At 37.3% G+C, this 13,539-nt stretch overlaps 1 protein-coding gene across 1 annotated transcript in view; it reads right to left on the bottom strand.

The window, feature by feature from the left end:
- Positions 1–6: 6 nt before the first annotated feature.
- Positions 7–13,539, bottom strand: part of LOC106873178 (uncharacterized) — a 38,174-nt gene continuing 24,641 nt past the window's right edge. Inside the window, exons 8-10 of the mRNA XM_014920410.2 lie at positions 11,498–11,606; positions 8,147–8,311; positions 7–2,368 (exon numbers count right to left, since the gene is read on the bottom strand). Of these exons, the coding sequence (XP_014775896.1) occupies positions 1,653–2,368; positions 8,147–8,311; positions 11,498–11,606 (990 nt within the window). The 3' untranslated portion in view covers positions 7–1,652. The remainder of the gene's footprint in view (positions 2,369–8,146; positions 8,312–11,497; positions 11,607–13,539) is intronic.

Consider the following 13,539-nt stretch of genomic DNA (forward strand, 5'->3'; position numbering starts at 1 on the left):
CGTGGGTGGGTGTATTCCATCCCTTCCAACACTCTGCGGTGGTTTTTCTAGCAGCTGATGTGATCGTAGGTGGTCTACCTCGTCCTGACTTGGTGGGGCAGAATCTAGTTAGGTTGTGGTGATCTAAGTATTCATTATTATAAACGAGCTTTAGGAGGAGGCCTAGTTCCCTCGTGTTCACTTCACGGAAGGTTACTTCACTTTCCGAAATAATTTCAACACATCTCTCTACGGCAAAGTCAATGTCAATGGATGGATAGAGAGATACTACATCCATACTGCCTATAATACAATCTGTCAGGTCATGGGAGCAGTTACATTCATTCATATATTTGTTTTTGTTGATTTTTGATTATCTCCCTTGCACCAGGCGATTTTTGAGTGTAAAGACAAGTGATGCACATGGATAAGTACCAACCAAATGTATAAACAAAGTACCAGTCATTTAATACAGATGGAGCTTTTGAAAGAGACTTGGGAAGACATGGGACAAAATGAGGAAAGCTGATCTCAGGATCTTGGAGCTCACAGAGGAAGATACTGGACCAGGGTGACTGAAAATATGCAGCTCATAAGAGGATCTGCTTATCTCAGCAACACAGACTCTAGAAGCACAATGTGTATGTGTGTATGTACATACATACATACATACATACATGCATAAATACATACATACACAATTGGGTCCCGTCACCCATTTTCCTTTTGAAGACATCCCCACCACCAATCATCTCTCTAACTGCAGTATTCTACTGTTGTAATTTAATATTAGCTGAACTGCATATGTCACCAGCTTTTCCCTGACACCACTTAGGTTTTCTCACTATCTGGAATTATTTCTTTTGATATTCATCCTTTATTCTTCATACTACCCTCTCCATCAATATTTTACATTGATCACCATCCTGAGCCACCACGTTATCTCTCCTTTACCATCATACATCTCTCACTCTCTATTTACCGTGTTTCTCCCTACACTCTAGCCATAAGAATGTGAAGAGCAGAAAAACCCTGGTCCATCAGGAATTACCTCTGAAATATCTGGTGATGTAGGATATGTCTTAGTCACTTGTATAGTTAATCAAGCTGTACAGGAAGATATCCATAGAAATATCCATACAAAAGTTGGTTTTGGTGCAATTTGAACTGAGAAAGTAAAGAGACAGAAGAAATAAATGCAAGGCAGTTTTTTCTGATGCTCTAATGATGCTGTCAGATTGAATATAATTGTTACATTTGCATGAACTGATGAATTCAAATTTTCCTCTAACTCTAGAGGAGCCAACAGAAAACTGCATTATCACAAGAAAATTCTATTCAGGGTTATTAAGAGTTTAATTTACAATTTAAGAGTCTTCAATAAGCCAGAATAAAACTGTCTGAATTTTGGCAACTTTGCTTATAAAAATATTTCTCACAGTAGCATGTCAATGAAATAGGGAAGAGTATAAAATAAGTTCTTTTGTTTTTTAATGTTAAATGTGGATTTTGCTGTTTTTGTTTATATGAGAGAAGGAAGGATGCACAACATCAGGTAAGAGAAGAAATGAGGCAGAGTGAAAAGGTAAAAGAAAAACAGAAAGGATCCAGGATGAAATATAAAAATAGAACCAAATCTTTGTTGAAACAAATGAATTCAACCTGTGAATCTTTTAAGCTATTGTGTCATTGTTTGCATTTATCTGTTCAAACATGTAACTTATCGGGATGGAATAAATACTATGTTCATATCCATCGAGAAGAAATTTTTCAGTGTCATCAGGCATTAAAGACTCCATTTTCTTGGGGCAAATATATTTGTCTTCAAACCAATAGGAACTATTTTCTTCAAAGTTGGCAGCATCTTTAATTGTGTTGGTCAAAGAGTTAAATTTATGATTGAATTTGTTACTTTTGACAAGAATAGTGAGCTCTTGATCCACTCCTGTTCCATGGATTTGTTGAATAAGCAAGTTCAACTCTTTTGTAAGAGTGTAACACTTAACTGAAGGAAATTCACTGCTGATACCGGATTTTGGTGCCTGAGGAAACTTACAAATGATAAGTTTATTGCTTGCTTTAAGTTCCTTGAGAAGGGAAGCTGTCAAAAGTGCAGAGTTATCCTCCTTTAAAAAATTTACGTAATCTTGGTTGCTTTTCCACGCCTGAATTCTTTTGTGAAGAGCTTTGGAGTAAACAAGAATTATAAAATCAGACTTTTGAATTTCAAAACTCAGTCTTAATGGATCACCACCTTTCACTAGCCGAGCAGCAACTTCTAGTTTACATTTACTCTTATTCATGAAAGATACAAACTTATCAATGGCTTCACAGTGGTAAGAATGGTCCTCTATATAAAATAACAGCCCTCTTTTCTCTTGGATTGTTCCTGAAAATATAAATTTACACAACCAATAATAAAACATCAACAATATACTAGAATTAAAGGACTGAATTTCTTTAACCAAATACAAGATCAATAGAATTAATCACACCATTTTACATGACACCAGAAAAATAAAATTCCAAAACCAGCCACAATTAAACTTAAATTCAGAAAAGTGAGATTTCAAAATAGACATAATCATCCACAGAGGAAGGGAAGTGGCTATGTGGTTACTTGACATGCAAGAACTTTTAAATGTGACCTTAAAAAACAAGCCTGGCTAATCTTAATCTGATATCAATGATTGAAACAAAAGGTTATTGAGTTTCTAGAGAAATAGTTCATTCCTAATAATAGTAGCTCTAAGCCATGTTCAAAGACACTTCAATTTATTAACTTAGTCACCTACTTCTTAGTTTGATAATTTTATGTGTTTCAGTTATTGGACTGTGGCCATGCTGGGGCAGTGCCTTGAAGGGCCAAAGGCTAAGTAGAAGACATTTGAACAGGACATCACACAGTAGGGCTGAATCCAAGATCACATTATTCTCACATTCATACACACACATAAATAATGATAAGACAGACCGTAAACTTTCGTACAGAGAATTTAGGCTCTTTTATTTCACTGGACATTTCTATGGATTGTTTTAGTCCACCTAGCTCTAATAAGTATTTAATAAACCAATATCACAATTAGTTATAGTAGTGTTACTATTACTATCATGATTATTACAATCTTTGTTGATATATAATTATTATTTTGTTAACCATTATTGCTAATATAATCCTATTGCTGTTATAACTCCTACCACCAGCACTTCTATTATGATTTGAACAACCACAAACCCTATCAATCATTCACTCTCGACACATTCTTACAACCTTTGCATATCTTTCTTCATCCTTCTATTTCCATGCTTTCTTCTTTATTACTGAAGCAAGTCGAAAGTTTTGCAATATTTGCATACATGCAAGTTTGCAGTATGTATATCACGTAACTGGAGCAGTTCAAGCTGTAGAAGGTACCTGCTGAGGTTGGTAGCACTGTAGTAGTTGGTGTGCTGGCACATTGTACATTGCTTCACTCTGTATGTGATTTGAAAGCTGCACAAATGAACGTGCAATGTAATATAATGCGGGAACTTATGTTTTATGAGTTCAAACTGGGCCCTAATGCTGTGGAAGCTACCAAAAACATTTGTTGTGCAAAAGGAGAAGGCACAGTTGATCACAGTACAACAACTGTAGATTCCACGGCTGTTCTCAAAGGCAAAGAGACAAATCCAACGAATAGCACTCAAAAAGTATCAGGTGAGCTCAGCATCTCGTGTATGTTTGTTATTGTGCAGAAAAAATACCAGCATTGGTTAACAGAAAGCAAGCTCTTCTGCAGTAGGACAACACAAGACCTCATACTGCTTGAATGACCTGAAATAAACTCCAGGAACTTGAGGGAATTGAACTAACACCATACCCAGCATATAGTCTGGACCTAGCTCCCACAGATCATTAGTTTTTTCAATCCATGGCTCACTTTCTCAGCTCAAGACATTTGATCGACCAAGAGATGAAAACTTCCGTGAAGGCGTTCTTTAACTCATGTTACAAGAACTGGTATCAAAAAGAATTGGTAGACGGTGCAACATGATGGCCTCGACTTTGAATGCTAGGTTGCTTTTGTTGTAACTTGACAAATAAAGCAAATAAGTTACCAAAATATTACAAAACTTTTGACTCAACACAGTGCTTTCTGAGATGTTTACTTGAAGGTACATTAATGATAATAATGACATTGACAGTTCGATGAGTTACCTCCCCTAACAGAGCGTTAACGAACTTCAACAAAAAAATTCCTTCAAAAGGCTAGAGCTCTACAGCTTCCTATTTTAATGTCTCTTATTTAATTCTTATATCCACACACACACCATCATCATCATCATCATTGTTTAACGTCTACTTTTCCATATCTACTCGGTTTGGACGGAATTTTTAAGGCAGACTTTCTATGGTTAAATGGCCTTTCTGTCACCAATTCACACCCGTTTCAAAGCAAGATAATATTTCTCCATCACCAAACATTGGAGATAATAATTCATTATGATCAAACATGTCTTTGAAGATTGGAAATGAATGACACTCCTTATATTATGGTGATACTTGCTTACAACAATCATATGTCAAGGCAAGGTGGCATTTGCACACATGCATGTGTGTGTGTGTATGTGTAACAGATTTTACTCAGTTTCCATTTACCAAATCCACTTACAAGGCTTTGGTCAGCCTAGGGTGCTATTGTAGAATACACTTGCCCAAGCTGGCACACAGTAGAGTTGAACCTGGAAACATGTGGTTGAGAAGCAAACTTCTTTACCACACAGCCACACCTGTGCCTATAAAAGTATAGATATAATATTATGTGGTAAAGCTTAAACAAGTAGAATAGCACTTGATCAGCTAAGAGAGTAAAGACTATTATAATAAAAACCACCAATCTTGTTAAATACAGCTATCCTGGGTTTCATAAGAAATTGAAAAGTTTAAAAAATGTTATTACAAAACCATTGTGAATGTATAAGTAAAAAATAGTTGCAATCAAAGAAAGAAAACCTCCCTCCACTGGTTTTGGATTCACATATGTGTACACACAGACATGTGGATAAAGAAGGCTTTGAGGTATAAATATCTAAACAAAGATATTAGAGAGAAGGAAGAAATAGATGTCAAACTGGTGGCGTAGAAAATGTGTTGGCAAAATTCACTGTAAACATTTTTACTGTGGGAAAATTTTAGGAAATTTCACTGTACATAAGCAGATTGTAAACTTGATAACTAGTTTTAAAGAAATTGTTTTTCTCTAATTGAAAAGTTAGTGGATGTTGCCATTTTAAGAAAGCAGCTGATCTTATTCATTTTGCAATTTGTTTATTTTTTTTACAGTGAATTTTCCTATGTCAAAAATGTTTATAGCAAATTTTCCTAAAACACATTGGAAAATATGTGAGGAGAGTTTTATTGATGAGGATTTCGGTTATATGGGGATTTGTATTATTGACAACAAATTGTATAGAAATGGGAATAAAGCAATCAAAGTTATAGCAATATGTTTGCTTGAGAAAATGTTTAAAAATACACATGGTTTACTGAAAAGATTACACAACTGAGAGATGGAGAAAAGAGTGGCGATGGAGGTGGGGTAAAAATTTATATGCAAGTAGGGCTGTGCTAGTAATGGATAGTGAGGGTGATGGGGGGGAATGTTGAGATGCTATAGTAACTAAGAAAAGACAATAGATAGAAATAGTGAGGGAGAAAAAAGCATGTTTAGGTTTTCCTTTTCCACAGGTTCCTTCCATGTTTAGTATTTAGCACTTCTTTATACAGCTGTCCCCATCCACCTACATCACATGACCATTCCAGTACTAGCTTCTATTCTGCACACATAGCTGATGATTCTAATGCCCAATTTTTCTTTCAGCACAATTGTACTCTGTTGTATATACACATTGACGTTGTCCATCTATCAGAGTATACTAGTTTCATTTCTTTCTAGTTGTTGCATGTCCTCTGCATTCATAGCCCAAGTTTCACAACAGTGTCACATTGCTTGAAGTGGTGAAGACAGACTTCAAGATGTTGAGCTTTTTGGAGGAGATGACAAGGGACTGAGATGAATGACAATATGCTGTGGTTTAAAAAAACCCATCTATTTCAGCAAAATTTAGGCTCTGTCAAGCCTTCCCCGACAACTCATCTTCTAATACCCATTCTTTCAGCAATCTTCTATGTTACCCTATTTCCTTCTTTCACTTCCCCTCTGCTGAATCGATATTCTCTGTGTCCAACTCATTTCCTATCTCTAATCATTTATCATACTATTTTCACTCAGTACACTTACCTACACATCCACCTTTTTCTGCTCCTCTCCCCTGTTCTGTTTCTTGTATTCACTTTGTACCTTGACCTCATCTCTCTCTTTCCAGATGGCCAAGCCATGCATTCACCTCTTCAGCAAGCTACCTGCTCCTGTCCTTCTATCCTAGTTTCTTATCCCTCAATTCTATACTCCACTCAGTTGAGGGGCCTTAATTTGTGGGTACTTTGTGAGCTCACTGGTGCTTGTCCTTAGGATAATCTTAGCTATTTGAGTAATTTCATTTCCTGTGTGTTTTAACTTTTTGTAACTCCTGGACATTCATTACACACAAAATTTACTTTCCCTGCTAATTTTGCTGTAATTCAACTGTTCCTCTTGTGTGTACATACCTTATACTGGATACACCATACAGCATTTCTACTCATGCCTTTTCTACATATCAAGCTGGGCCATTCTCCCGGTGGGAAAAGCACTCATTACACTCTTCAAAAGTGTAATGAGTGTTTTTTACATGCCACGAGCATGGGTGCCAGTTATGTGACACTGGTATCAGCCACTACTATGCTTTCACTTGGCTCAAAGAGTTTTCTCAAGCAGGGCATGTTGCCAAAGGTCTTGGCCACTTATTACCTCTGTGAGGCCCCATGTTCAAAGTGAGTTTTTTATATGCCACAGGCATCGATCATGACTACAGGTTCACTTGGCTTGATGGGTCTTCTCAGGCACATCATTAAAGGTCTTGGTTACTTGTTATTGCCTCCATGAGGCTCAATGTTCAAAGATCATGCTTCACTACCTCGTCCCGTGTCTTCCTGGGTCTACCTCTTCCACAGGCTCTCTCCACAGTTGGAGATCAGCACAAACAAGAAAATATCACTGCATCACACTTCACATGATTATGACCAATAAATAAGTAGAACCTTAACAATTACTCCAAATGTTGGGTTTCACTACTATCAAGGATTTGTCCTGGTTCAAGTACATCTTTTACAGATACAGGTCTGTAAGCTATTTCAATTCTCAAGACTTACAGCACCCTACAAAGCTCAGAGGAGTCTCACATTGGAGTATTGCTCTTACACCGGAGATTTTGCTGCCCACAAGGTATTTTGGACTACATTCATAAAAGGGTCACCCAACTGATCTATATAAAACCACTCATAGACATGCTCCAGTCTCTAAGCCACAAGTGTGCTGTCTCCTCTCCCTGCTTTTGAAATCACTACTATAATGGCCTCTGTTCCTAGAATTCTGCTGGACTCATGCCACCTCCACTCAAACATTTCCAGACCAGTTTTTTTCTCTTTTTCTCATCATCCTTACTGTGTCACCCCTTTCTCAGGCCTTACACTAATTACTAGGCTCCATCCTTTCTTCTTAGAACATTGGACCTCTGCAATTTCCTCTCTGCAAATGACTTCCCTACAGGTGTTGCATTGCAAAGTTTCAGCATCAATCTCACTGGTCTTAGAGGGCTGATGATGACCATATGCACCACTCCTTCCTCAACATCCACTTTCGCTCAGCAACATATTTGGGAATGAAGAAAATAACCCAAGAAACAAATATTTAATCGATTATTAATTATGTATAGTATTAACAATTTCCTTCATCAAACATACATCAGAACATATACATATAAAGAATGGCCCATATAAATATCCACATTTCAACATATTACAAAGGTGAAAGAGCTAAGTAGGAAATATATTTGTAAATCTTGAATATGGCCTTAGGTTTTCAATCTGTGATAAAATAGGAATTACATCTACAAGAAATATTTCCTGAAATAGACTGGTGTCCTATATGTGAGATTTAACTCATCTGCTTATGACTATGTAATCATACAGATAATCTTGGTGATCCTGCTTTTGTATAAGTCTGAACAAAGATTTTATACTCACGCTTGAAACAGTAAAAACTAAGAACCAAAAGTAGCAGACCAATCATAGCACCAATAATGGCAAGGAATATGGTTAACTTAAAAGAACTCTTAGGTTTTGTTGCTAAACCCGTCTTAGCTGTAGTCATATTTGTTGATGATGGCATTGTACATGATGAACCAACAACTAAAAAATAAAATACAAGTCAAAGATAAAATTGGAAATAACATTTTAAAATGTCAATTTAACATTAAGAAACAAAAGTATTGTTAAATTGGTTCAATAAATGTTAGTTTCAAATCATTATATATACATCTAATATAATAAATGCGAAAACTAATTTCTGTGGGTCAGTGTGTCACACTTAGACCCCATCTCTCACTATTCAATGACACTCTTACTATTCCTCATGATGGGGTGAGAGTAATAGTAGGCATAGAGACAGTAAGGGTGGTGGCAAAGACAGAGAGAGAAAGAAAAAAGAGAGGGAGAGAAAGAGAGACAAAGAAATTTAGGGAGAGTTGATGATGTTTTATTAAAAGTAATAGTGTTGATGGTGGCAGTGGGAGTAATAATAAAAGAGAGAGAAAGAGTGGCATGTGAGAGAATGAGGGAGATGATGTACAACTTGGTTGAACCATATCTCTTTAACAAATTACTGTCGCCAACATACTGAACACTATCATTTTTGTTTTAGTTTTTGCTTTCTTTAATACACGCACAAAATACACTTTAATTGAAATAAAGTTTCCCTAAAATTAGACATATCTAATATAATAAATGTGAATGTCAGTGTGTCACACTTTTCAACTTTACTCCTAGAGGTGTAGTGCAACATATCTTACCATTTTGGAATCAGGTTGACTTCATGAGTAAATTAAAAACATTCCGGGCCAAATCCTGACCTGCAATCTTGAAATTTTGGATTCCTATGTTTTCATTTCTGCGATTGTTTTCGGCAATTTGTTTGTATGATTTTTTGCAACGAATATGATCATCATTGGGATATAACTCTGGAGGAAGCAATTGCAACAAATTCTCCAAAACAAGTCAGAGATCTATTTACAGATCTTCCCATTCAGGGTCAGTTGCTTAAAAAGCTATATACTATATTTTAAGCTAGCATATCTATCTATCTATCTATATATATATATATCATCATCATCATCATCGTTTAACGTCTGCTTTCCATGCTAGCATGGGTTGGACGATTTGACTGAGGACTGGTGAGCCAGATGGCTACACCAAGATCCAATCTGATTTGGCAGAATTTCTACGGCTGGATGCCCTTCCTAATGCCAACCACTCTGAGAGTGTAGTGTGTGCTTTTACGTGCCAATATATATATACATATATATATATATATGTATACACACACACACACACTTTACTATTATTTAAGCTGCGAAAACATCACAAAAAATTACTACTCAGAGTTTCACGTTCCTCATCATCAGACAGTTTAGATTAATCTAAACTGTCTAACGAATGGGAACGTGAAACTCTGAATAGCAGTTTCTTTTATATTTATGTGATGTTTTTGCAGCTGTAATAATAATAAAGCATATTACTCTACCTCTGGTATTCAAGTACTATTTTTTCCTGCCTTGTTTCACATTTATGTGCTTACTTTTGTTTGTGTGTGTGTGTGTGTGTGTGTGTGTGTGTGTATATATATATATATATATATATATATATACACATCTGGTATATACAGGTGCTTGCAATTATCAAGTATTACCTCTAAAATTTATATATATACATATATATATATATATATACACACATATATATATATATGGTTTGTCTGATAACTGATGAGTGGTTGTAATACAGCTAAAATCAACTTGCTGCAGGAACTTACACCACTCAACTTATGCTATGAAATTCAATGACTTCAATAATCCACTATCATTATTGACACACATCTCTCTCTCTCACATATAATTCACTTCAACTAAATATCTTTCTTGTGGTTATAATAATCCCTAATTATAACTAGTTAACTGTAAAATAATATTTAGAGTTAAGTAGTACACTGGTGATAAATATCGATTACACACAAATAACTAAACTAGACTTCCAAGTACCTTTGAAGTCTTGGAAAATTTATCTTGGGAAACGACAGGTTTCAGTGATATCAGTTTTGTGAATATTTTTGATTGTTTGATTTCTAAAATGATGTCATTATATTTTGATACCTGAAAATTTAGCAGAATTGATCAGATGAATTTACAAGTGCAGATGTTATAAATCTAAATATATGCTAGTTGTTTTCATTCTACCAGGTGTGATTTGAAATAAAAGATTATTAGATTTCTAACTATGCTTAGTTGACAATCTTAGAGGTACTAAGATTAACTAGGTACTCTCTAGTTTATACTTCACTTTTGTTCCACTTATCCAGGTTTGATAACATTAGTCTTTATCTCTTGGCGAATGTCGATGTTAAATTAAAGTTATTGATCCAGTTGGATCTTTTAGTTCTATTTGATTGAGAACAATTATTACTGAGTTGTCTTTTCAAATATTTACTCTCAAACTAACAGCTAACTCTACACAACATACAAGTTTCTTTTACACTAAATTACTGCTTCCACAATTGGGAGAGTATTTTCAACCCTACATAACTACATTTAAGACAGCAGAAAATAGAAACATACACTTCATAAAGCAACCCTTTATTCAAAAATAATATTCGATTACTCACCTGATTTCAAATTATGACCTCACAGTCTGTTTCATCTACCTCTACTATCTGGTGCTGTGGAAGCGCAATGGCCCAGTGGTTAGGGCAGCGGACTCGCGGTCATAGGATCGCGGTTTCGATTCCCAGACCGGGCGTTGTGAGTGTTTATTGAGCAAAAACACCTAAAAGCTCCACGAGGCTCTGGCAGTGGGTGGTGGCGAACCCTGCTGTATTCTTTCACCACAACTTTCTCTTACTCTTTCTTCCTGTTATGTTGTACCTGTATTTCAAAGGGTCAGCCTTGTCACACTGTGTCACGCTGAATATTCCCAAGAACTACGTTAAGGGTACATGTGTCTGTGGAGTGCTCAGCCACTTGCACGTTAATTTCACGAGCAAGCTGTTCCGTTGATTGGATCAACTGGAACCCTCGATGTCGTAAGCGACGGAGTGCCAACAACAACTATCTGCTGCTAATCAGAACTGGCTGACTACCTATCACCCCTAATTTCTCCCATTACATATACTCTGTCTTATTCCCAAAATGTCCATTAAGCAACTTATTCATGACTGCCACCATCACACAACTACATTACACAGAAACTCCCACAGATTTTATATCCCCTCCCACCCCTCAACCTTTAATAATGTTTTTCCTTTGGCATTATTTTAGTTTTGCTTACCTTCAATTCTATTGGACTTCGACCGAAAACACTGGACACCACATCTTCCATTTGGTGCTCTACATATACATTTCCCATCAACATTCCAAAATTCATCAAATATTTCAACCTTTAAAAAGAAAAGAAAAAATACATCCATTGAATTAATATTGAAATAAACAAACAAAACAAATGAGAGAGAAGCTTCAATACTTTCATCATAACATATCCTTGTACTTTAACCTCACATCTTTCTTTCTTTCCATTTGGAGAAGCCACATGTATTTACTACTTCAGCAAGACACCTGCTTGCCGGGTCTTCTCAAGTACTGCATATTTCCAGAGGTCCCGGTCACTAGTCATTGCTTCGGTGAGGCCTAAAGTTTGAAGGTCGTGCTTCACCACCTCATCCCAGGTCTTCCTGGCTCTACCTCTTCCACAGGTTCCTTCAACTGCTAGTGTGTGGCACTTTTTCACACAGCTATCCTCATCCATTCTTGCCACATGTCCATACCAGCGCAATCGTCTCTCTTGCACACCACAACTGATGCTTCTTAGGTCTAACTTATCTCTCAAGGTACTTACACTCATGCACACTGACATTACACAACCATCAGAGCATACTGGCTTCATTTCTTGTGAGCTTACGCATGTCCTCAGCAGTCACGGCCCATGTTTCACTGCCATGTAGCATGGCTGTTCGTACACATGTGTCATACAGTCTGACTTTTACTCTGAGCGAGTGGCCCTTTGTCACCAGCAGAGGTAAGAGCTCTCTGAACTTTGCCCAGGCTATTCTTATTCTAGCAGCTACACTTTCAGTGCACCCTCCCCCACTACTGACTTGGTCACCTAGGTAGCGGAAGCTATCAACTACTTCTAGTTTTTCTCCCTGGAGTGTGGCAGAAGTTGTTTTCTGCACATTTTCAGTGTTTATTGCTCCTGAGCATCTGCCACATACAAAAACTATCTTGCTAGTTAGCCTTCCTTTGATATTGCTGCACCTCTTATGTATCCATAGCTTACACTGGGTACATCTTATGGAGTTTCTACCTATGATTTTTCTACAGATCGAGCAGGGCCATCTACCTGAAGGGGTTTGTGTTTTGTCTACCTTCCTACTTATTAGGACTTTGGTTTTGGCTAGCTTGACTCTAAGGCCCTTCGATTCTAATCCTTGCTTCCACACCTGAAACTTCTCTAGTTCTGATAGTGACTCAGCAATTAGAACAAGGTCATCAACATAGAGGAGCTCCCAGTGGCATGCCGTTTTGAATTCCTGTGTTATAGCCTGGAGGACTATGACTGAGCCTTGGTGGACCCCTACCTCTACTCGGAATTCTTTGCTGTACTCGTTGCCAACCCTCATCTTACTGACAGCGTCCCTATACATGGCTTGCACAGCTCTCACTAACCACTCATCTATCCCTAGTTTCCACATTGACCACCTGATAAGGGAGCGGGGGGACCCTGTCAAAGGCTTTCTCCAATTTAACGAAAGCCAGGTACAGAGGTTTATCTTTGGCTAGGTATTTCTCCTGCAGCTGTCTTTCCAGAAATATAGCATCAGTAGTGCTTCTCTCTAGCACAAACCCAAACTATATCTCATCTAAACTGACTCTCTGCTTAATTTGTTGGGCTATGACCCTCTCGGTGACCTTTATTACCTGGTCCAACAACTTGATACCTCTGTAATTGTTTGTTTCTAAAGCGTCACCTTTACTTTTGTAGTAGTTGACTATGGTGCTGCTACACCAGTCATTGGGTATGACTCCTTCGTGTATCACCTGATTAACTATACGGGTGACTAGGCTATAGCCGACACTGCCAGATATTTTGAGCATCTCTGCAGTGATTCCTGATGGGCCGGGAGCCTTCCCCGTCTTCATACTCTTGATCGCTTTATCTACCAAGGTACTGTCAATTAGGATAGCTGGTCCCTCTGTTGGGTCGACATTCGGCAGACTCTCTTTCTCCCATTCATTCTCTTTATTGAGCAACCTTTCATAGTGGCGTCTCCAAACCTCTCTCTTTGCAGCTTCATTTAGTGCAAGTGAGCCATC

This window comes from Octopus bimaculoides, chromosome 11 (assembly GCF_001194135.2).
Source record: "Octopus bimaculoides isolate UCB-OBI-ISO-001 chromosome 11, ASM119413v2, whole genome shotgun sequence".
NCBI lineage: Eukaryota > Metazoa > Mollusca > Cephalopoda > Octopoda > Octopodidae > Octopus > Octopus bimaculoides.